The sequence below is a fragment of the Callorhinus ursinus genome, unplaced genomic scaffold (genome assembly GCF_003265705.2).
Source record: "Callorhinus ursinus isolate GAN/ISIS: 27379988/994484 unplaced genomic scaffold, GSC_fseal_2.0 scaffold46, whole genome shotgun sequence".
Lineage (NCBI taxonomy): Eukaryota > Metazoa > Chordata > Mammalia > Carnivora > Otariidae > Callorhinus > Callorhinus ursinus.
This window is the reverse complement of record NW_027397108.1, coordinates 10,666,745-10,686,893: the sequence shown is the minus strand read 5'-3', so window position 1 is coordinate 10,686,893 and position 20,149 is coordinate 10,666,745. Positions and strand designations below refer to the sequence as shown.

Sequence of the window (20,149 nt, the reverse complement as noted above, 5' to 3'; positions counted from 1 at the left end):
TTCCTGGAGCCTTCTGCGTATCTGCAGGTGGTCTATTCTCCCGCAGAGGGGGGGAAAGCTGGCCGGCAGTGCTGCCCTCCTGCCCCAGGGGCCTCGAGGGGCTAGGGCTGGGAGGGGCCCATAGGCCTGCGCTGTGGCCCCACAGCGGCTTCTTCAACCCAAGGTCAGTCCCCGCTGACACCTTGGGGCGACCACAAGAGGATGTTGGTGAGATAATCTTGGCTTGAGCGGGCACCCTGGCTCGGAGGGGAGAGGAGGCATCTGAACCTTTGCCTGCACCCAGGTACCCTCCCACATTGGCTCTGCCCCCCCGACTACCGGAGTGGGCCGCCGGCGGCAGGGGCGGGGTTTGGGCAGCCGGGCTCTCCACTTTTCCACCAACGGTCAGTCTGATGGTGCTCACATACACCCTGCTGGGGGAAGCTCACTACTCCTCTTCCAGACATCTGGGTCCTAGACCCGTTGCTTCTCAGGCTTGCCCCCCCACCGCCACCTTGGGGGGTCTCCATCAGGGCTGAGTATAACTGACTGTCGATTCGTCGGCTCTGATGTCCATGAGCCAGACCCCGACACCCGTGGCCTCGGTGAGGCCAGCAAGCACTCAGGCCACACTTGGTGGGGCAGGGGTGCTGTCCAAGGTAAGCCAGGCTGCAGGAGGGCGGCCAGCCACCGTCGCGTAACACTCAGGGCCGGCTGAGGGCAAGGAGGTGCCCTCCACAACAAGAAAGAACGTGGAGTGCTGACCACGGTGCCAAGGAGGGCCCCACGCTCTCGGGAGCATGGACCGAGTCTAATGAACAAGAGTGGTATGACCTACTTCAACTCTGAACACACTCGAAGTATTCTATTAAGACATAATTCCTATACAGTAGGATTCATCCTTTTAAGGGTGGTTCGGCTTTCAAAGCAGCCTCTACTTAAAGATGGGCGTGGTCCTGTGCAACCAGGGCCCACGTGGGCCGTTCTGGTGCGGATCTTCACCTCCTCCCGCACAAGCTTTCCAGGAGCCGGTCAGAATCCGGGGCTCTTTACAGGAGTGCCCACCCCCTCCAATCCCCGCGGACCCAGCTGTGTGGGGCGCCTCCCAGTGCTCCTCCCCATGCCCCCTTTGAAGGGCTGGCTGGCTATGACCAGAACTCACTGTGCAGTGCCCAGGACAAAATAAAACCTTCCCCTGGACAGACGGCAGGCAGGTGAAGGGGGGAGGGCCAACAAACGCATCCCGGGTCCCCGAGTTGCCTGGGGGCCGCTGTAACCAAGAGCAGTGGGAGGACCACCTCCCGGGCCTCGGGCACCTCTCACCCTGCGGCCACCCCCTCTCCCAGGCCTCACTCTCCCCGCACCCAGCCAGTCAGCTTCCGCAGCTCCTTCCTTTGGGGCCTTCAGCATGGATGCTAATGACACACCCATCTCCTGACACATGCCTCCACCCGCCCTCCTCTGCTCACTTGCCTCCCCGGCTCCCTCTTTCTCCCAGTGTAAGCCACACGGCCCACCACGGCCCACACCAGCACCCATCTCGCTCCGGGAGGGGCCATCCTGGCCTGAGCTCCCACCCCTGCCTGGCTCTGGCTGACCCCACTGCCGCCCGGATGCCCACAGGGTGTTCACTTGATTGGTGTGCTCACAGGCTGTGCTCTGGGGTAGCACCTGGCACACAGTAGGTGCTCAGTGAGTACCGGTGACCATGGGCCAGGGGAGGCGGAGGGCCCAGGCAGCGGGGAGCCTTGGAGTCTGAGCCCTCTTGTTGGGGCTGGGGAGTCAGAGGTGTGCCCCCTCTCGCAGTGGGCAGAACACAGGCCGGGCCGGCCCCGCCTGGGGTCTCTAGGGACTCCAGGCTGGCAGACGTGAGATGAAGGGAGACAGGGTGCTGACACCCGGGGTGTCCTGCATCCAGATCCCGGCCCCAGCCACCACCACTTCCTCCTGTGGCCAGCCCCATAACCGACAGGCGGAACTTGGGGGGCTTAACTGCCCCAGCCCCACGGCCATGCCCAGTGGGGGCCCAGGCTAAGCCTGGCACCCCCTGCACACACTGCCCTCAGAGGCCTCTCAGGGCAGCTGGTCAGGAGAAACAGGCCTGGTTCTGGGGACAGAGCCACATGGATGGGGGACAGGCACAGGGAGGTAAAGACACGTGCCCAAGGTCTCACAGCTAGGACAGCGGACAGGGGGCCGGCCTGCTCCCCTTCCTGAGGCCTGCGTTCCCCTCGAGGCCTCACCTACCCTGTTTATAGAGGTGGGGGGGTCTGCTGGGGGGATCCAGACCCAGGTCTGTGTGGCCCCCCTCACCAGGACTCAGTTTCCCTTCCCAGCTCTGCAACTCGGTGGCTCAGAGAAGCCCTCCCCGCCTTTCTCACTCCTTCCCTGTCAACTCCTTGCCTGGCTGCTGTGTGGCCGCTCTCTGGCCCCCCTCAGACTGTCTCTTCCCCAAGGCCAGGACCCAGGCTCTGGCAGCTCTGCACTTGGTGGCTCAGGCTGGCACACCCCTCCCTCCCTGTCACGTGGGCATGGCCATCAGCCTATCTGCTGTGGGGGAGGGGCATCAGCAGGGGTGTGAAAGGTCTGGCACCTGGGGCCCTCTCCCGGCTCTGATCCCCGGGACATGGGTGCACAGCCCTCGACAGTTTATAAAGTTCCACCAGGACCCCAGTCAGCACCGGCCTGTAGGGAAACCGGCTCCACCAAGCAGGGGAGGAGAAAGAGGCAGAGAACAGCCACCGCGGCCCCCACCTGCCCCATCAGAGGTCTGTGGCCACGGCTGGCACGGCCATGCACGGCAGGGAAGAGCAGAGGCCTCACGGGCTCCGAGGCTCATGGCGCTCAGCCTAGGGGACCTGCCCAGGCCCTAGTTTATGCACGTGACGCACGGGGACTGACCCGCCAACCCCGCAGAGGTGCAGTGCGGGGGTGGGGGGGTGGGGGGGAACGAGAGGGCTTTGCGGGAGGTAAAGACCCCTCCCACCATGGCTCATCCTCAGGTGCTGTGGGATTTCCTCCACCAGGCTCCTGGTGCCCACCATGGGCTGGGTCAGCTCTGAGCACAAGGGTGCCGAGCGGGGCGGGAGACAGCCCCCAGACACCATGATGCGCAAGGACGGGGTGCGGATGCAGACCGGCCTGGGGGTGGGCAGCGAGGGCTTCTCAGGGGAGACACTGCTTACACTGTGATCCCAAAGAATGCCCCAGGCAGACGGGAGTGCCAGACCACGTCCCAGGGGTGGGAGCGTTTGGTGGGGTCCTGCCAGCTGCTAAGGATGGGTGGGGAAGAGGCAGAGGGCTCTCGTTGCCCAGGGTCTTGTTTTCCCACCCTGGGAAGCAAGGCGGGGCTGTGGGAGACCCAGGCCAGCCCACCTCCAGGCAGCCCCCAGCTGGGTGCCACCTCGCTGGCCTGGCTCAGGATCCTCCCCTGTCTCAGGCTGCCCCCCACCCCCACCCCCGGGGCCCGGTCCCCTGGGGCAGGGACCAGGCCAGGCGAGGCAGAGAAGGGGAGCGGGCCTGGGAAAGCCCGGCCTGCCTGATAGCGAGAGATTGGTTTCAGCCGGAGCTGCGGGCTGCCAAGTCCACATCCTATCCGCGGCCTGCACTCACTCGGCATTCATCACCGCTGAACTCGGAGACTTTATCGACGCTAGGGGTTGGCGCCATCTCTGGGCCTGGCCGCTCCCGGCCCTCCGATGCGCCCGATAGCTGCTGATAGATTACCCGAGATTGCCGCAGCCAGCGCGGATCGCCGACACTGCTGGGCGGGGCGCGGACCACGTGGCCCGGCAGAGAGCACCGCACGCCCGGGGGAGGAGGCGGGCGCGGCAGCCCGGGGGCGGGGCCAGGGAAGTAGCGCCCGCCGAAGGGCGCCGCGGGCTGCGCACTGATTCTGCAGATGGGCCGATAAGGGCTGATGAATGGGAGCGGGGGCCGCGCTAATGGAGCCGTCGCCGGGGCCCACGCGTCAGCTGGATGCAGGCAGACTGCTTCCCGGAAGGGGCCGGGGCTCCAGGGCGACAGGACCCTCCCTGCCCTCTGGGGAAGGGGTTGGGGACACGGCCTCCTGGGCTGCAGACCACCCCCCCTCACCGCCGGCGCTGGCTTTCCCTGCGGCACTGGGCCCCGCAGTATGCCCTCTGCACCGAGGAGCCGGCTCTGGGCCCTGCCAGGCCCCGGGTTCAGGACCGCATTCCCGCCACAGCGCCACGGCCCCTCCTCCAGGCCTGGCTGTCCTGATGCTCTGTGGGTCAGGAGCACGATGCACACCCAGGCCTGGCCGACCAGTACCCGGGCGGTGTCTCCAACCCCTGGGGGATGCCATGCAGGGAGGAAGAAGCCGGGTCCTCTGGTAGCCTTTTTCCCTGTTGGGTGTGGCCGGGTCCCAAGCAGCAGCTCTACTCCACTCTCACTGCACAGATAGGGAAACCGAGACACCCAGAGTGTGGAGGGGGGTTCCCGGTCCCACGGGGAGTCAGCGGCTATGCGGGGCTGAGCCTGCACCTCCTGGCCCAGTGGGCACATTGTCCCCACGGGGGCCAGAGAGAGCCACAGGGTCCGGGAAGCTGGCGTGGGGCACTCCTGGGCTCAAACCCTGCCAGGCAGGCCCCCGCCCATTGAAGCCTGTTTCCTCAACTGAAAACTGGGGGTTGAAAATCAGCCCCAAGTTTCTATAGAGCAGAGCAGAGGGAGCCAGGGGCCGAGGAAGGAAGGAGAGACGTGGGGGACAGCATGGGGGATTCATGCTCAAGGGGGACAGTTTCTGCAGCCCAGTGCCATGGAGCACACAGCAGGCTCTCCATAAGCGCCTGTCCCCATCCTAGGGGACTCAGAGACGCACATTCGCACCCGTGTGCACAGCCCTTCACAGTGACGTGGCCTTCTCCACCACCTCGGGCCACTTGCTGGCCATGGACACTGAGGCAGGGCTTGCATTGATGGTGGGCTGGGGGATGCTAGGGGCTGTGTCGAGGTTGGAGGGAGGCCAGAGGCACTGACCCATCGCTTGAATGGTCCTGGGCAAACCTCTGCTGCCAGTTAGCGCCTGGCCCTATTGATCTCTAGGGAGGGGGCTGAGACTCGGGGGTCTTAGTGACCGGCCCAAGGGGACCCAGTGAGTGGCAGGGCTGGGATGTGCAGCCAATCTGTGTGGCTCCAGAGCCCATGGCCTTGACCCTGGACATTACAGCTTTGGAACCAAACCTGGCCGTGGGCCTGAGGGTGCAGATGAGCCTGGGTGGGTCAAGAGCCGTGCTTGCATCTGGACCCCTCAAGCCCCTCCGGCTGGGATAGAGTATGTGGAGAGGAAAAGCCCGGTCCATGAGGAGGAGAAGGGAGGGGAGGAGCCCTGCACTTCCTGTGTCCTACCCCACATCCTGGGCCTGCCTGTGACGTGACTGCTGAGGGCACACAGGAAGGGAGTGCCTGTCCTGGGGGCGGTGCCCTGAGCTGGTCAGCGCGTGGCAGGCGCTGTCATCCCTCCTCACCCCCGTGGTAGCTCATTCCCTGCTCAGAGCTTTTGCCTCTGCTGTGCCCTCTGCCAGGTGGCTCTTATCCACACACACACACACACACACACCACCATCTGTCTCTGCTTAACGTTGGCTTCAGAGTGGCCGCCTCGCCTTCCACGACCCCAGTCCCCCAGCTCCAGGGGGCTCCTCCATCCTTAGGGTTCATTTCTGGTGTTCCCTCTCTGTTCCCCAGCAGCCTAGGTGCTATGAGGGCAGGGACTGAGCTCCCATGAGGGTCACGGGGATCCTGGACGAGGGCCCAAGCACACCGGGGCCTCAGACAAGTTTGGAGGCCTGAACACACAAGGACACCCAGAAGTCAGCCTGCTGTCCCTATTCCAGGCACCCAGACCCGAAGGAAGTGAGCCTGAGCCCTGCTGCAGGGGACAGGTCCTCCTTGTCTGCTGGTAGTGACCCCAACTCCTGGGCCGCTACGGCTCTGTCCATGACAGCGCTCACTGTATGCACTGACTTGTCTTCCAGTTTCCTTTTTCCCGTGGGTTTGCTTTGCTTTCCTGGGACAGGGGCCGGGGTGGGGAGATTTTGAAATCAACTGAGGGAGTATTTATCGAGCACCTACTATATGCCCTGCACTAGAGAGACTCTGAGGCAGGGCTGGGGGACCCCCCCCCCGGGGACAGGGCCTAGGTGCTGTCCTTTCCCTCTTGAGTGCTGAGTCGCTCTTACTCCATGCCCTGGGAGGCACTGTCACCCTGTTTTGGGGGGGGTGGTGAAGGCGCTCAGCTGAGGTCACATGGCAGCAGTCTGGTTCTGGTCCGACAGCCCCCTCCCTGTTTCCTCCCCTTAGATCTCAGCCCAAACCTGTTCCCTCCTTGCCCCTCTGCTATTTTCCACTTATGCATTGTTGCAAAACGCCCACACCTGTGGCTGGTTTTCGGGTCATGGAGCCCTGCAGGTGCTGCGGAACTAGGGGAGCATCTGGCCAGGCTCTGGGCCAGCTGGGCCTACCTGGGCCCCCCATCTCACCGACAAGACAATCTGTGGGGTGCAGAGTGACTTTGAACCCCCAAAGTTTCTTGAATACCTCTTGCAGACATGGTCTCCTGTTATATAAATTTCTGAAAATGGAAAATCTGAAAGACCCTGTTTCTAGAATACAGCACAGCCACAGATAGACTAAGGAACCCCCTGAGAAACTCCTGTTTCAGCCCTCATTGGGTGGATGGGGAAACTGAGGCCCAGGGAGCAGATGGTGCTCATCAGGGTGCACAGAAATTGCCCTGGGAGACAGACAGACCAGACCCTCCCATTTCACTGACAGGAAAGCAAGTTTGGCAAATGGGTCGGGGCTCTCACTCATTAAAATGGTACCATGGCGGGGCGCCTGGGTGGCTCAGCTGGTTGGGCGTCTGCCTTCGGCTCGGGCCCTGATCCCAGGGTCCTGGGATCGAGCCCCGCATCGGGCTCCCTGCTCGGCGGGGAGTCTGCTTCTCCCTGTCCCTCTTGCCTGCCGCTCCCCGTGCTTGTGCTCTCTCTCTCTCTGTCTCTGTCAAATAATAAAAAAAAAAAAAAAAATTAAAAAAAAAAGAGGTCCCAGGGCCGCCCCGCGGCGGGGTTATAGGGGGAGCGTGGCAGTGTGAGGTCGTGTATAAAAAACAGGGGGGGGGGGGGAAGGGGGCAGAGATGGGACAGCATGTACAGAGTGTGGGGGTGCCCCAGACACAGGGAGGGGAGCTGGCCAGCCTTGAGTTGCCCCGCCCCATTTTTGAACTCAGTGTTCCCATCTGGGAGCCAGAATTGGCCGGGCTGATCTCGGGAACGCCCAAGTCCTGGTCCCCTAATTCAGGCTGTGGGGGTCTGGGCTCAGGGTCAGCAAGAGGTCATCCAAGGGCCAAACCGTCTGTCCCCATGCACCTGGGCAAACGGATGACCCCAGCAGCAAGGCCCCGGAAAGGCTGGCCCTTCCAGAGCTGGGGGCGGGGGATTTCCATCACGGGGTCAAGGTCCGGGCAAGACAGTGTCCCCCACTCCCTAAACTAAGGGCTCCTCGTAGAGAAGCCCCGCCCCCTCTGAAGAGGCCCCGCCTCACACATGGAGCTCAGCCAATCCCCAGGCCTCACTCTCGCTCGTTTGCATGTCCGTTTCCATTGGCGGCGTAGAGATTAGGACCTTCATTCCCAGGCCGCGGGGGCGGGGCCTGGGGAGAAGTTGTTGGGGTCTGGGCTGGGCCGGGCTGGGCTTTGGGGAGCCAGGCTAGGGGCGCTGGGGGGCGGTGTGGGCTGGGGGGGTATGCTGGGCTCTGGGGGGGGGCCGGGCTAGGGACACTGGAGGGGGCTGGGAGCTGGGGGGCTCGGCTCTGGCCTCTGAAGGAGCAGGTTCTGGGGGTGCCAAGCTCTGGATGACCTGCCCCAGACCCAAGTCTGGGACACAAAATGGCCACCTGCCACATGGGGAGGACTTTGGTTAGAGTACATGCTCTTCCTTTTCCTCTAAAGCTCCGTTAAATCCTCGGACTCCCCCCCCCCCCAACCCCGCCCATGATGAGTGACTCAGAGGGGGAAAGATACTGACCCAAGGTCACAGACCTGGGATGCAGCAGCACAGCTGGGACCTCGCCCCTCATCCCAAGGCTGGGTTCCTTCCCTCCAGGGAGGGCCTATCGGGGGCAACTTCTTATTTAGAGCTGCGTCTCCTCAGGGAGGACTTATTTTTGGCTTCCTTTGCAAAATAATGATGAGGACGATGATGATTTTAAGGGGACCCGAATCCCCCGGGGCAGATCTAGTGGCATCATGTTCCCGGGGCTCCGGGAACTGCGGGGTGGTGGGCTCGCGGGTGTGAGTGTGAGTGTGCACGCGCTTTTGTTCCTGGCATTTTGGTGGGTTGAGATAAGGGGAACAACAGACCGGCTCGGAGAGAGCAGGCAGATAGATAAGGCGATAGGGTTCCTCCACCACACAGGCCTATCGCCTTTTATCAGAGTTCCCTTTTCTTTCTTTTTTGTTGGGGGGGGAGGGTGCAACACACCCCACCCCCAGCCCCCAAGCCGGGTAACGGAGGGGTGGGGGCCTCCCTCCCTCAGATCCCTCCTGCTGTGTCCACACGCCCAGAACCCTGGTCCCCAGAGCTCCCGACCGGAAGGGTGGGGGTCCCGAGGACTGTGTTCACAACAGGGAGAATACAGAAGAGCCCCAAGGGGGAATGATGAGGGCAGGGCGGCCCAGAGGCTAGTGGCCTGGAGACTGGATGCTGAGCCCCTCTGTCCAGATGGCCCGTGCGCCCCCGTGGGCTTAGCTGTGCAGGACAGGGAGACCTCACAGCCCTAGGTCTCTAGGGCAGGCCTCAGCATCTTCAGCCCCATTTTACAGATGCAGAAACTTGAGTCTCAAAACAAGGATGTGCCTGTGAGCCATAGCAGCTGGGGCAGGCTGCACCCCTACAATCCTTCTGCATTCCCTCTGGCTCTGGGAGCCAGACTCCCAAGGCCACAGGATAACGGTTCCAGAACCATCCACAGCACTGTGTGACAGGGGCCCCACACCTCTGCACCCTGGAGCTATTTGCTAAAATCAGTCCAGGAGGAATGCTGGTGGGATTCATGGAGGGTGTGCAGCAGGCAGGGAGGGCTTGGGGAGGGAGCCCCAGCCCGGACGACTCCAACCCCTGCACAAGTCCCTGGAGAACACGGCCCCCACTATACATGTCTGGCCAGAATTATGGTTATGCCTATTGCCCAGGTGAGGAAACTGTGGTGCAGGGACAGTAAGTCACTTGCCCAGGGTACCCACCCGAAGGGCAGAATTTGAACCCTGGTCACCCCAAACTACACTTGTCCCCCTCCCCCACACACGCACCCATTCTACTGGAAATAGCTGACTTCCTTTAGAATAATGAAACAAAACAAAACCCAAAAGACAGAAAGAAACCAATTTTATCACCAAAGGAAGCTATTTTCTGGAAGCAGATGAAATGACCCCCGGAGATAAGCGGGAGTAGAGGCACCCCATCACCTCCTGATCTCAGACAGGGCTGTGTGGTCCCAAGCACTCACTCACCCTTTCCGTGTCTGGGCCTTTCTCCCCTAAATGGAGGGAGCAGACCCCTTAGGAGAGGAGGAGACCCCCAGAACCTCCAGCTATGATGGAGATCCAGACCTTGACGAGGCCTCTAAGTCAGTCTCTACTGCTCCCTTCTGTGCTGTGTGACCTTGGATGCATTGCTCAACCTCTCTGAGCCTTGAGTCCTCTTCTGAGAAGAAATGAGGTCAAAGGTGGCGCCTTTCCAGGGCAGCGGGGACTCTACAGGGTAACACAGGTCAAGCCCAGGCCTGGCACAAAGAAAGTGCTCTGTAAAGGGAGCTACTACCTGACAATGGCTACCATTAGGATTGTTAGGACTGTGGCGTCCTAGCACATGTCGGAAATGTTGCTGGCGGCCCACTCAGGCCTCCTGTCTCTGGGATCACAGGGAAATCTCATTCCTTGAGAGCTGCTTAAAAACAAATACAGAAAGGGGAAACCATGGCCTGCATGGGTGTGCTTGCCAGGAGTCCCGAGCAGCCCGTCCGTGGGGGCCCCAGGCATGCGCCAGGGGGTGTCGTGCCCCCCCCCCCGCCTTGGGCATCCCCTCGGGCACAGCTGGGGGTGGGTGTCGCTCTGCGGGTGCGCGGCCCCCACCTAGCTGCCACACCTGTCCCTCAGCGGGAGGATTAGCCACACGTGGGGCCCTAATCGTTGCTAATCGCACCACCATCACCGCGGGATCTCGGATCAGTTGAAGGAGGCGGCTTTATCCAGACAGACGCGGAGATGGCACCGTAGTCCCATCTGGGCGCCGACCATCACAAGTGGCAGCCAGGCCGGGGAAGCAGGGAGCCGGGAGCCCCTCCCCCTCCCCCACCGGCCAACGGCGCTCAGCTGGGTCCCTCAACATTGACTGGGCACGCACTGTGTGACCGGGCATGGTTCTGGGCGCCTGGAGACAGCAGAGACCCTGCCCTCGGGGCACCGCAGACTCTCGGCAAGCTGGGGCCCATCTGACGAGGATGGAAGTGAGGCTCACGCGCCCAGAGTTAGAGCCGGGGCAGCCGGGGCAGACTCCTGACTGTAGCGAGGCACCTTGAATCCGCCCCCGTGGCCCCCAGAGGTTCAGCCCTCAGGCCAGGGGCACCGTTCCTTCCACACCGTTCCATCCTCCTCTGCTGCAGCCTTTCTGAGCGGAGGCCCAAGCCTTCCCCTCCCCGGCCGGGCCCCTGGACACTGCCTGGGTGCAGAGGCCTGGGAGGTGCAGGCTGGGCGGGCTGAGGTTCACGGCCGGCTCCGGGGGCCAGGAGAGGCAGAGACGGCCAAGGGCTCCCCTCCAGGGCCCCCACCATCCCCACCCTCCCCCTACCTTCTTTTTCAAAAACATAATTTATCTGTGTATTATCAAGAAATCCAGACACTTTAATCAGTGAGCTATGAAGTCAGAATTTCCATTCTTATCTGCGGGAGGAGTGGAAACGGAGGAGATAGGCGGCGGGAACGGATCGCTGGTAGGGAATGTTAATGGGCGGAGAGGCTGGGCTATTGGCCACGGAGCCGCCGTATCTCCCCCATTATCAAGGGCCGTATCTCGCCAACCATCGCAGCGCGGTAATGGGGCCAGTTCAACTTTCCGAGTTATCACAGGAGCTGAAACCTGCGCCCGCCAGAGGCCGGGCTGGCAGACAGTTCCGGGCGGACTGGGCTTCGGCCGGCAAAGCCAGGAGGGGTGGGGGGGGTGGGGGGACAGCCGGCCTGGCTGGGGTCCCCCCGAGGGCCTGGGTGCCCCCCCGACCATCAAGGCCACCGCCCTGAATGTCGGGAGTCCCTCTGTTCTCCAGGAAAATGTTTGATTTGGGCAGGGCCAGGTAGGGGCATGTTGCACTGGAGGGGAAACTGAGGCAGGAAGCCAGCTCAGGGTCCCAGGGCTCCCGGGCCCTCCTGAGCTGTGCCAGGCCCATGAGGTGAGATAGTGTGGTGTGAGGGCATGGCAGGTGGGGGTGGGGGGATGGGGACACCACGGCCTCCCACCTGGTGGCCCCTTCTTGGGGGTTTTTCCAGGCCCTAAGCCCCAGGAGCAGGAAACTCAGTAACAAAGATAGCAGGGTGAGGACACCCTTGTAGGCTCTGCCGCTGCAGGTCCTGACCTGAGGCTTGGCTTTGTAGCCCCTTGGCAGCCTGGGGTACACTCAATGCACCCCTCAAATGTGGAAGGGCCTCCCACCGCCCTCAGCCCTCCTGCGTGGGACACCCCATGGGGGCCACAGCCCATAAAAGGAACACTTCTGTTCAAAGGAAGGGACCCCAAATACACTCATTCCAACCCCGTGAGGATTCAGTGCTCCCACTTTAATGCTCAGAGGGGCATCTGAGGTGTGGAGTAAGAGTCTCCCCTGAGGCCCGTCTGCTGCATGGAGCCCCCATCGGACTCCGAGGGCCCCCGAAACTGCCCCGGGTATAGACCGGGTCGACTGGGGCTCTGGTCCTTCTCCTGCAGCCGGCTGGGCCCAGAGAGGGGAAGGGACTCGCCCAAGGTCGTATGGCCAGTGAGAAACAGCCTGGTCACCACGGCTGGCCACTGCCCGGAACCGCAGGAAGGCCTCAGTTTCCTGGACTTGAGCACGGGTGTTGCCAGGCTGGCTGAGAGCCAGGAGAGCTCTGCCCCTGGAAACCACCGCTGTAGCCATCCTCTCCCCCTCCCCCAGGTTGGGGAGCTCGGGCTACACTCCTCCGTCTGAAAGCCCACTGAGCCTCAGTTTCCTGGGCTAATCACTGAGCGTCCCTCAAAAGTGGCTGCAGGAAGGGCATGAGCAAGTGTCCGTAGGTTCTGGGCACACAGCAGGGGCTTAGGAAGTACTCGAGTGGCGCTTGCTGCACTAACCAAGCAAGGCCTGGTGAGGGTTGATGGCAGGATGAGCCGGGGGCCCCAGACAAGCTGGCTCTGAATGGGAGGAGGCCACAAGAAGCCCTGTGGCTGCAGGCAGAGGCCTTCTGTTGGGTCTCAAGCATCAGAGCACCTGATGCCTGGGCAGCCCCCGAGCCCTCCCTGGGGGCTGAGAATCCAGCAGAGCCCAGGGAAAATCCACCATTGCCTGCGAGGCCCTGTCCCCAGGGGAAAGCCCACCGCAGGACAGAGCCGTGACCGCCCGGCCTGGGCCCTCTTCCCCTCCTGCTCTCTGGGTCTGACTTGCGCGGTGGAGGCTTGATGGAGAAAAGGGAAATTGAGGCAGGTGGCCTGTGACAGGCGCAGGCACCCAGGGCAGACTGGGAAAGCTGCAGGGCTTGAGTCAGACACCAAGAGGAACTGGCAGGAAGCATGCCCAGGGGGACTGAGGAGAGCACAGATGACCCTCTGTGCTCTTCACGTTAATTCTGTCGCACAACCCCAATGGCACCCCAGCTCCGGACTGGGCTGCACCTCCTGCACCAGGTCTTAGCCTCCCCACCCTCAGCCGTCGGCGTCAAAGCTCCACTTTAGGGGGGAAACTGGGGCTCAGCTACTTGCAGGAGGCCCGGGCGCCCTCAGAGCCCAGCCTGGCACCCCACAACATCCCCGTCTTGCAAAGGTGAAGACGGAGCCTCGGGAAGGCAGGGCAACTTCTGTGTCTCTGCAGAGTCCTATCCTTGACCCCAGGGTTCTGGCCTGTCCTTGGCTGCGGCCACCCACAGGGAAGCTCCTGGAGGCGCCCACGATCAGAGCCCACACACTGGCCATCCCCTCCTTCCCAGGAAGCAGCACGCCTGCCTGTTCTGGGGGGCCCAGGACACATGCCCCCAGCCTGGTTGCTGTGGCAGGCCTTCTGCAGACCACCTCCTCGAACCTGCTTCTATACTGCTCATGCGCTGTGTGACCCTGGCGTAGCCACCCACCCTCTCTGGTCCTCCACTTCTTTGTGCGTAAAACAGGTTGAGAACCCCAACCTTAGCAGGCATCCAGGAGAATCACGGGAGGGGATGCCTGCAAAGCACTTAGATGGGAGCTATCAGCTGCGGGCTGGCTGGGTCTCTGTCCCCATTGTAGCTCCTGGACTGAAGGAACCAGGCGCACCCGGGCTGGTCTGAGCTCTGCCCATGCTTGTGCTCCTGGAAGCGGCACCCCAGCACCTTCTCGCCTCTTCTACAGCTGGGGAAAGCCAGGCTCCGGGAGTCCACGGCCTCTGGTCCAGGGGAGGCCGACAGGAGGGACAGGAGGTGGAAGGGAGGGGCTGGCTTATCTGCCTAACCCAGCTCCGGCCCAAGGTCAGCTGCCACATTCCTGACCCAGCGGGGACACTGCCTTCTCCCAAACAAGGGGCCTTGGGAGAGGGAGGAGGGGAGGAGTAGCTGGAGATGTCCTGGGACAGGTGGCCTGGGGGCGCTGAGGCAGCGCGGTCCAGAGAAGCTCTGCCCACCCGTCCTGCGGCCTCCAGCATGTCCCAGCCCCCCAGGGCCTCAGTTTCCTTACCTGGAAGATGGGTGAACCAATGATGCTGATGGTCGTTAACGGCAGGTAAGATCCTTGGGCAGAAAAAGGACTGAAGGAGTGCGGTGCATCAGGGTCCCCTGCCCACAAGTCCCTTCAAAAACTATCACCCGAAGGCGGGAGCAGGGGGAGGCTGGAGACAGGACTCTGTGCGAAGTGTCCAGTCCTCCAGGCTTCTGGCAAGATCTCAGGAATGCAACCAGCAGCAACCAGGGCTGCCACATCCACGAAGGATGGGACCTTGGGACGGCACTGTACAGTTGGCACTTGGGAGCTCACAGACCTCACATGAAGACCCCAGGAAGGAGGTGCTGTTATTAAGCTCTTGCTTCGAAAGAGGGAACTGCGATGAGAGAAGTCATCTGTCCTCGGGGTCACGGTGAGGCCAGGACCCAAGGCCAAGCGGTGGCCCCCTCTGTGGTGGCCTCCCACTCCTGGAGATGTGGGCAGCCCAGGCCTGGAGCATAAAGCCTCTGCTCCCGGTGTGGGGACAGGGTGGGGATGGAAGCACTAGGGTCCCAGGGGGCAGGGTCTCTGTCCTCAGTCAGCCCACTGGCCCCACGGGCAGCAGGCGTGGGTGGGAGCAACATGTCCTCCAGCAACCAACAGCCCGGGCTCCCCTCCCAAGCCGGGACCCTGGGTGTGATCCAAATAGCGCCCACCGTATCCCAGCCCTGCTCGGGCACTTGGCACAGCCAAGGGAGCAGGCACCGTGTTATACCCATTCTACAGATGAGAAACTGGGAAGGAAAGAGACACTCACCAAGGCCACTCAGCCAGGAAGCTGAGTGGACGGGAGGCCAGAGTGGCAGTATCAGATGATATGAATTTCCCTTGGATTCTCATGGCTCAGGTGGCCAGCCACGTGGCCAGCAATGGCATCACCCCTATTTTGCAGATGGGTAAACTGAGGCTCACTCGGGAGGGCCTTGCCCATAGTCCTACATCCATTTCACACTGTGTATCCATTAAGTCATTATATGACAGAGTTCTGGAAAGCCCACTGTGTGGGGACAGGACAGATCCAGTCCCCACTCCCAGGTCGCAGAGATCCGAGCTGCCTGTGCAAAGGCCCTGGGGCTGGGACTGAAACAAGTCAGCGAGAAATCCTCCCCTCTCGGCTGGAACACAGGCCCTGGTGAGGGGCTCTGCCTTCCCTCAGCCCCCATGAGCTCCTTTTCTCATAAGAACCCACGAAGTGCAACTTCATGGTAGCAGAGCCGTCACCTATGGGCATCTGTCTCCTCCTGCCACTGCTGAGGACACTGAGGCCCACAGGGGGCCAGGAGGTACATGTGGAGACCAACTCCCTCTGCAGGTGTTATTGCGCCCACTTCCGGATCCCCCTTCACCCCAGGCCACTCCTGCTGAGCGGGGAGCAGTAGACAAGGCCCAGAGAGTAAATACATGGCTGTGGCCTCAGTTTCCCCCTCTGTGAAATGGGAACAGGGACCCTGGGGCAGCTCCAGGGGTATGGTGGCTGGGTGGGCGCCCAAGGTCCCTGGGCTTGGTGATACCAATCAGCGGGCAACAGCTGCCTCCAGGAGGAGGCCCGTCGATGGCAGATAGGCCGACTGGGAGTATTATTCACGAGTCCGTCAAGCCCCAGGAACGTCTGGTTGGCATAGAAACAGGAGATAAGGGGTACAATTAATGGCATCACATTCCCTCCTCCTTTCTTCCCCAACTGACCCATTTAAATCCCTGGCGGGGCTGGTGCCATGCTGGGCTCCCAGTGACCTCCAGGGAGGGGCTGGCTGGGCAGGCAGGGCTCGGCCAGGGCTCAGGTCCCCGGGCAGGGCTGGCTTCAGTCTCCCCGGGGAGCACCCCTGCGCAGCAGCGGCTCGGCAAGGAGGCTCTGGGAGACTCGGCAAAAGGGCTGGGCTGGAGAAGGACCCCACAGTATCTCCTCTCCCAAAGGCCCATTTCACAGATGTGGAGACTGAAGGCCGATAAGCCTGGGGGCAGGCAGACAAGAGGAAGGCGGAGTGATGGTCACAGGCCGGCTGGTTCAGGGCGCGGGGCCGGGCTGCCTGCGTTCCGCTTCTGGCTCTGCCACTTCTCTGGGGGAGCAGCTTAAGCAATCCGTGCTCGGTTTCCCCAGATGTAAAGATGATAAGAATAGGGCCTATTTTAAGTCAGTATGTGGCCTGGCACAGAGTAATCTCTGGAAGTATTAGCTGTTGTTAATATTATTACTGTCCAGGGCATGGATGAGCTCCTTGTTTTTCCTGAGGCCCAGGAGTGCAGGAAAAGCAAGAACCATCTAGAGCCAGGGTGGAAGCCAGCCTCAGGGGCGACAGCTGGGCTCCAGGGTCCGCCTGGCCCGTTCAAGTCCAGGGTCAGAGCTGGGGGCCTCTCAGCTCTTCATCCCCTGGGCTCACCATAGATCGGTCCCCATGTCCCCGGGGCTCTGGGGCGGGGGCAAGGCCAGCAGAGCAGGGCAGGACTTACGTCCCTGCTGACCCTGGGGTAGCAAGCACTGCCACACCTGTCTTTCACAGAGGGGAAACTGAGGCCAAGGAAGGCAAGTGAAATGCCCACGGTGGCTCTGCATCAGGATCAGCCAGGTGGCCAGATCCCCCTCTCTCTTCACCCCTCTGCCATCCCAGCGAGGTACGGCATGGTGAGGGGGCCCCGGGGGGCCATGCCAACTCCCACATGCCTCCCGTACTTGGGAGGAGACTGTGCCCGGCTCTGCTCTGGGCAGACAATCCCTCTGACGTTCCTGAAAACCTCTTCCCCGTCCTGGGCCTCACCCAGCTCTCGGGCACTGGCCCTCACCAGAAGGCCCTGGCAGCCTCACCGGCGGATGCCGAACCGCTGGAGAGAGCACAGGGTGAGTCTGAAGCACGGAGTGAATTAGTCATCCTGTGGCCACCAATAATTTGTTTAATCAAACTCGGAGAATGTGTGAACAGCACCCTCCCAAGAGATGGAGTGGCTGCCGGAGGGGGATGCGTGGGACAAGTCCCCAGCTTCTGCTGGAAGCCCCCACCCAGCTGGCCTGGGTTTCCACTAGGTATCTAGGCCCATGGTCCCTGAGGGGCTTCCCCCTGCCAAGGGGCGCCCTTGACATCACCAGTCTGACGTGGGGGCTGATTCCCGTCAGCCTGGCCCACCCTCCTCACCTCACACAGGCATCCCTTCCCTAGCCTCCCTTGCCTCTGAGCCCTTCACACCCCCGACAACCACCAGGAATCATCATCCCATTTTTCAGAGTTGGAAACTGAGGCTGGCCCACGGTCCCTGGAGGTATCTCCACGGCGGGCCTACTGCTCACCTCGATGCAAGTTCCCCCTTCCGGGACGTGTCCCTGACTGGACTTCCACCTATTACCCCCCACCTAAGACAGGGCTGGGACCCAGTGCATGTATACAGCAAGTGCTCAATAAAGACTTGCTGAGTGAATCAAGGCAGGTCTCCCAACCTGATCTGGGGGACCTGCTTGGAAAGACCATCGGCACACTGGCTTCCTCCCTCTCCCCACAAACTCAGCCCTGGAAACGGAAACCACCTTGATTTTTTTCAACAAAACTCCAAGCAGGCTACACCTAAAACTTGCCAGGAACGCACACCAAACCCAGCACCATTCAAGGGGGAAAACACGCTCTCTCCGGGAGGTGACAAACCCCACCTCGGGCTATCTCACACCATCTCGTAGGAATCGGACGGGCGTCCCCTCCCCTCGCCCCGGAGCTCTGGGCCAGCGCGGAGTCACTTTCCTTTCATTTTGATGGACTGTACCACCCGCAGGGGAGGATCAACTTCTTGGCAATTAAGTATGTTTGGGAAGAAAACTCGCCTAGACGACCCAGCGCAGACGCCCGCTCCCCCTGCCCCCGCCCTGGCCCAGGTCCGAGGGCCCCACTCCCCCAGCCGCAACTCCCCCGCGCTGTTGTTGCTTCTAACCCGGCGGGCCTGGTGGCCATAGATAAGGCCTCTTATCGCTCTTGGCGATCGCCATCCGGCCGCCCGGCCCTGCGCTTATCGCAGCTCACATCGACCCGGGCAGGAGGAAAGCTCGGATGGCCGGGGGTCCCGAGCTGGGCTCTGCCCCGCGCTCCCAGCCAGCTCGGCCCCGCCTATCGTCTTGGCCATCTGGCCGGCCAAGGCCGCGCTCCTGCCTCGCCCTCCCCCGCTCCCACGTTTGAAGTTAATAAATGGAAGCGCCTATCGCCTCCACCATCGGTTGCGCGCCTTATCAGCACGGCACATCTATCTCTGCGTGGAACAAAAGGCGCACAGAGGCGCGGGCAGCTGCGCCCCGGCTCTGGTGAGGGCGCAGGGGGCGGTGGCCCCAAGCGCCCGGCCCCCTCCCCTCCACACCCGCGGCCTGGTCGCAGGTGAGGCTAGCGCGGCGGGCGCACAGCTGCGAGGGCCGCACGCACCGCCGCGGGCAGAGGGAGGGCGGGCGGGCGCCGCCGCTTGGTGACAATCAGAGTTCGCATCTTAACGCGCCAAGATCTGCCAGAGGGAGGAGGCGCCGGGGATGGGGGGGGCAGGGAGGGTGCTCGGTGCCTCCTGCCGCCCTGGTCCCTGCCCGGATCCTGGCCGCGCGAGGGTCAGTAGCGGGGGCTCGTCTGCGTGCCCTATGCGGTCCCTGTCCCAAGGCGCACCGCTCGGCCAACCCATCTGAGCCAGGGCGCTCGCCCTGCTCGAGGCCTTATCGGCGCTGTCGATCGGTTCCCAGCCTAAGATCTCCCTGCCCGCGCTATCTATATTTCTCATCACGCTGAAACACATACACACGCACACACGAGAACAGACCAAACAGAGGCGCCCAGGGGAGGAGGGGAAAAAGAAACCAGAGAACGAGCGCAGATCAGGACCTGTAGGTGGTTTTAATACTTAAGTTGACTTGATAAAGGCGGCTTTCGGAAAACAGGTCCTGCTTGCACATTGGGGGAGTGGGTTCCCGGAACCCAGACTCATGCTTGCGTTCCCCCTGTCTAGGACCTAGTGGGGTAGACACTCCCCCCCAGGCGCGTGCACATGGGATCCTGGTGGCAGTGGTCGTGTGGCCAGCCCGAGTGCCTGGGGCTGGCAGAGGGCTGGAGGCCTCCCCTCTTCGCTTCCCATCCTGCCTGGCAGATGCGACCCCCGGAGGAAACCCCGTACTCAGGCCCGGGCTGAGGGGCGCGAAGTTACTGGTGTGGGGTGGGGAGCGGCGCTTCCTGTATGCGCGCTCTCTCGCTTCTCGCGCAGCCGAGCGGCCCAGAGTGTGCAGCGCTTTTATCACCGGGGACTGGCAGTATGAACTCAGCGGCCGCGCGGTCCCCTGGGGAGTGGCCCGCGGGCCGGAATAGGCGAGAAACTTGGGACACGCGCAGAGGCGACCGTGACCTGGGGCCGAGTCCCCGGAAGCCCCTCTTCCCCGACTTGGAGTAGCCCCTCTGATAAGGGGGTGGGGGTTGCCTGCCTGCTACACGTGCGGCCTTGGCCGGGGCAGAGAGTAAGGTCGGACCTCCAGGAGGCTGTCCCCAGGCAGGGAAGGCTCGAGTTTGAGACCCCAGCGACAGGACGCGGGGATCTGAGCGGCTGGAAGCGAGCGCACGGGCTGCGGTGGCCGCCCCCGCCCCCACCCCCCAGCCAGGCGGCGATTGGGCCAGCAGGAGAGGTGGTGGGCGCCGGCCGGTCCCCGCCACTTGGTCATGCATTTCCACGCGGCCCGGGTGCCCCCTCTCCCTCCCAGGTCTCTCTCTGTTTCTCCCTCTAGATACAAAGCCTGGGAGAGTCAACCGCGCTGCGAGATAAGATCACAATTTCAGCCCGTCCCGACAGAGCGATCTTATCAGGATGGGACTTGCAGAATGGAATATTTTAAACTTTATCTGAGCCCAGATCGGGGCCGCCTTATCGCTGCACCATCTCGGGGATGCGGGGGAGGGGCAGGACGCAAGGTGGCCGCGCCCCCAGCAGCCCCGCTCCCGGGCCCCTAGGCGGACACCCCTCCGGGCGGGACCCCCGGTGCGCCGGAGCCGAGACGCGGGGGCCCGGCCGGCCGGCGGAGATTAGATTACTGCGCGCTTGGCGCACAGCGCGGGGGGCGCGGCGCGGGGTGAAGGTCGCGGGCGCCGCGAGCGCAGCCGGCCGGCCGTGTGGGGGCGGGCCAGTGGGGGCCGACGAGGGTCGAGGCGGGCGGGCAAAGTTTGACTCACGCTTGATCTGCCGGGGGTTGCTCTGTTTCCTCCTGGACATGTCTCCGG

General features: G+C 62.6%; 1 protein-coding gene across 1 annotated transcript in view; it reads right to left on the bottom strand.

The window, feature by feature from the left end:
- Nucleotides 1-20,143, bottom strand: part of ZFPM1 (zinc finger protein, FOG family member 1) — a 66,532-nt gene extending 46,389 nt beyond the window's left edge. Inside the window, 1 exon segment of the mRNA XM_073882383.1 lies at nt 20,102-20,143. Within this exon segment, the coding sequence (XP_073738484.1) occupies nt 20,102-20,141 (40 nt within the window). The 5' untranslated portion in view covers nt 20,142-20,143.
- Between the last annotated feature and the right edge of the window lie 6 nt (nt 20,144-20,149).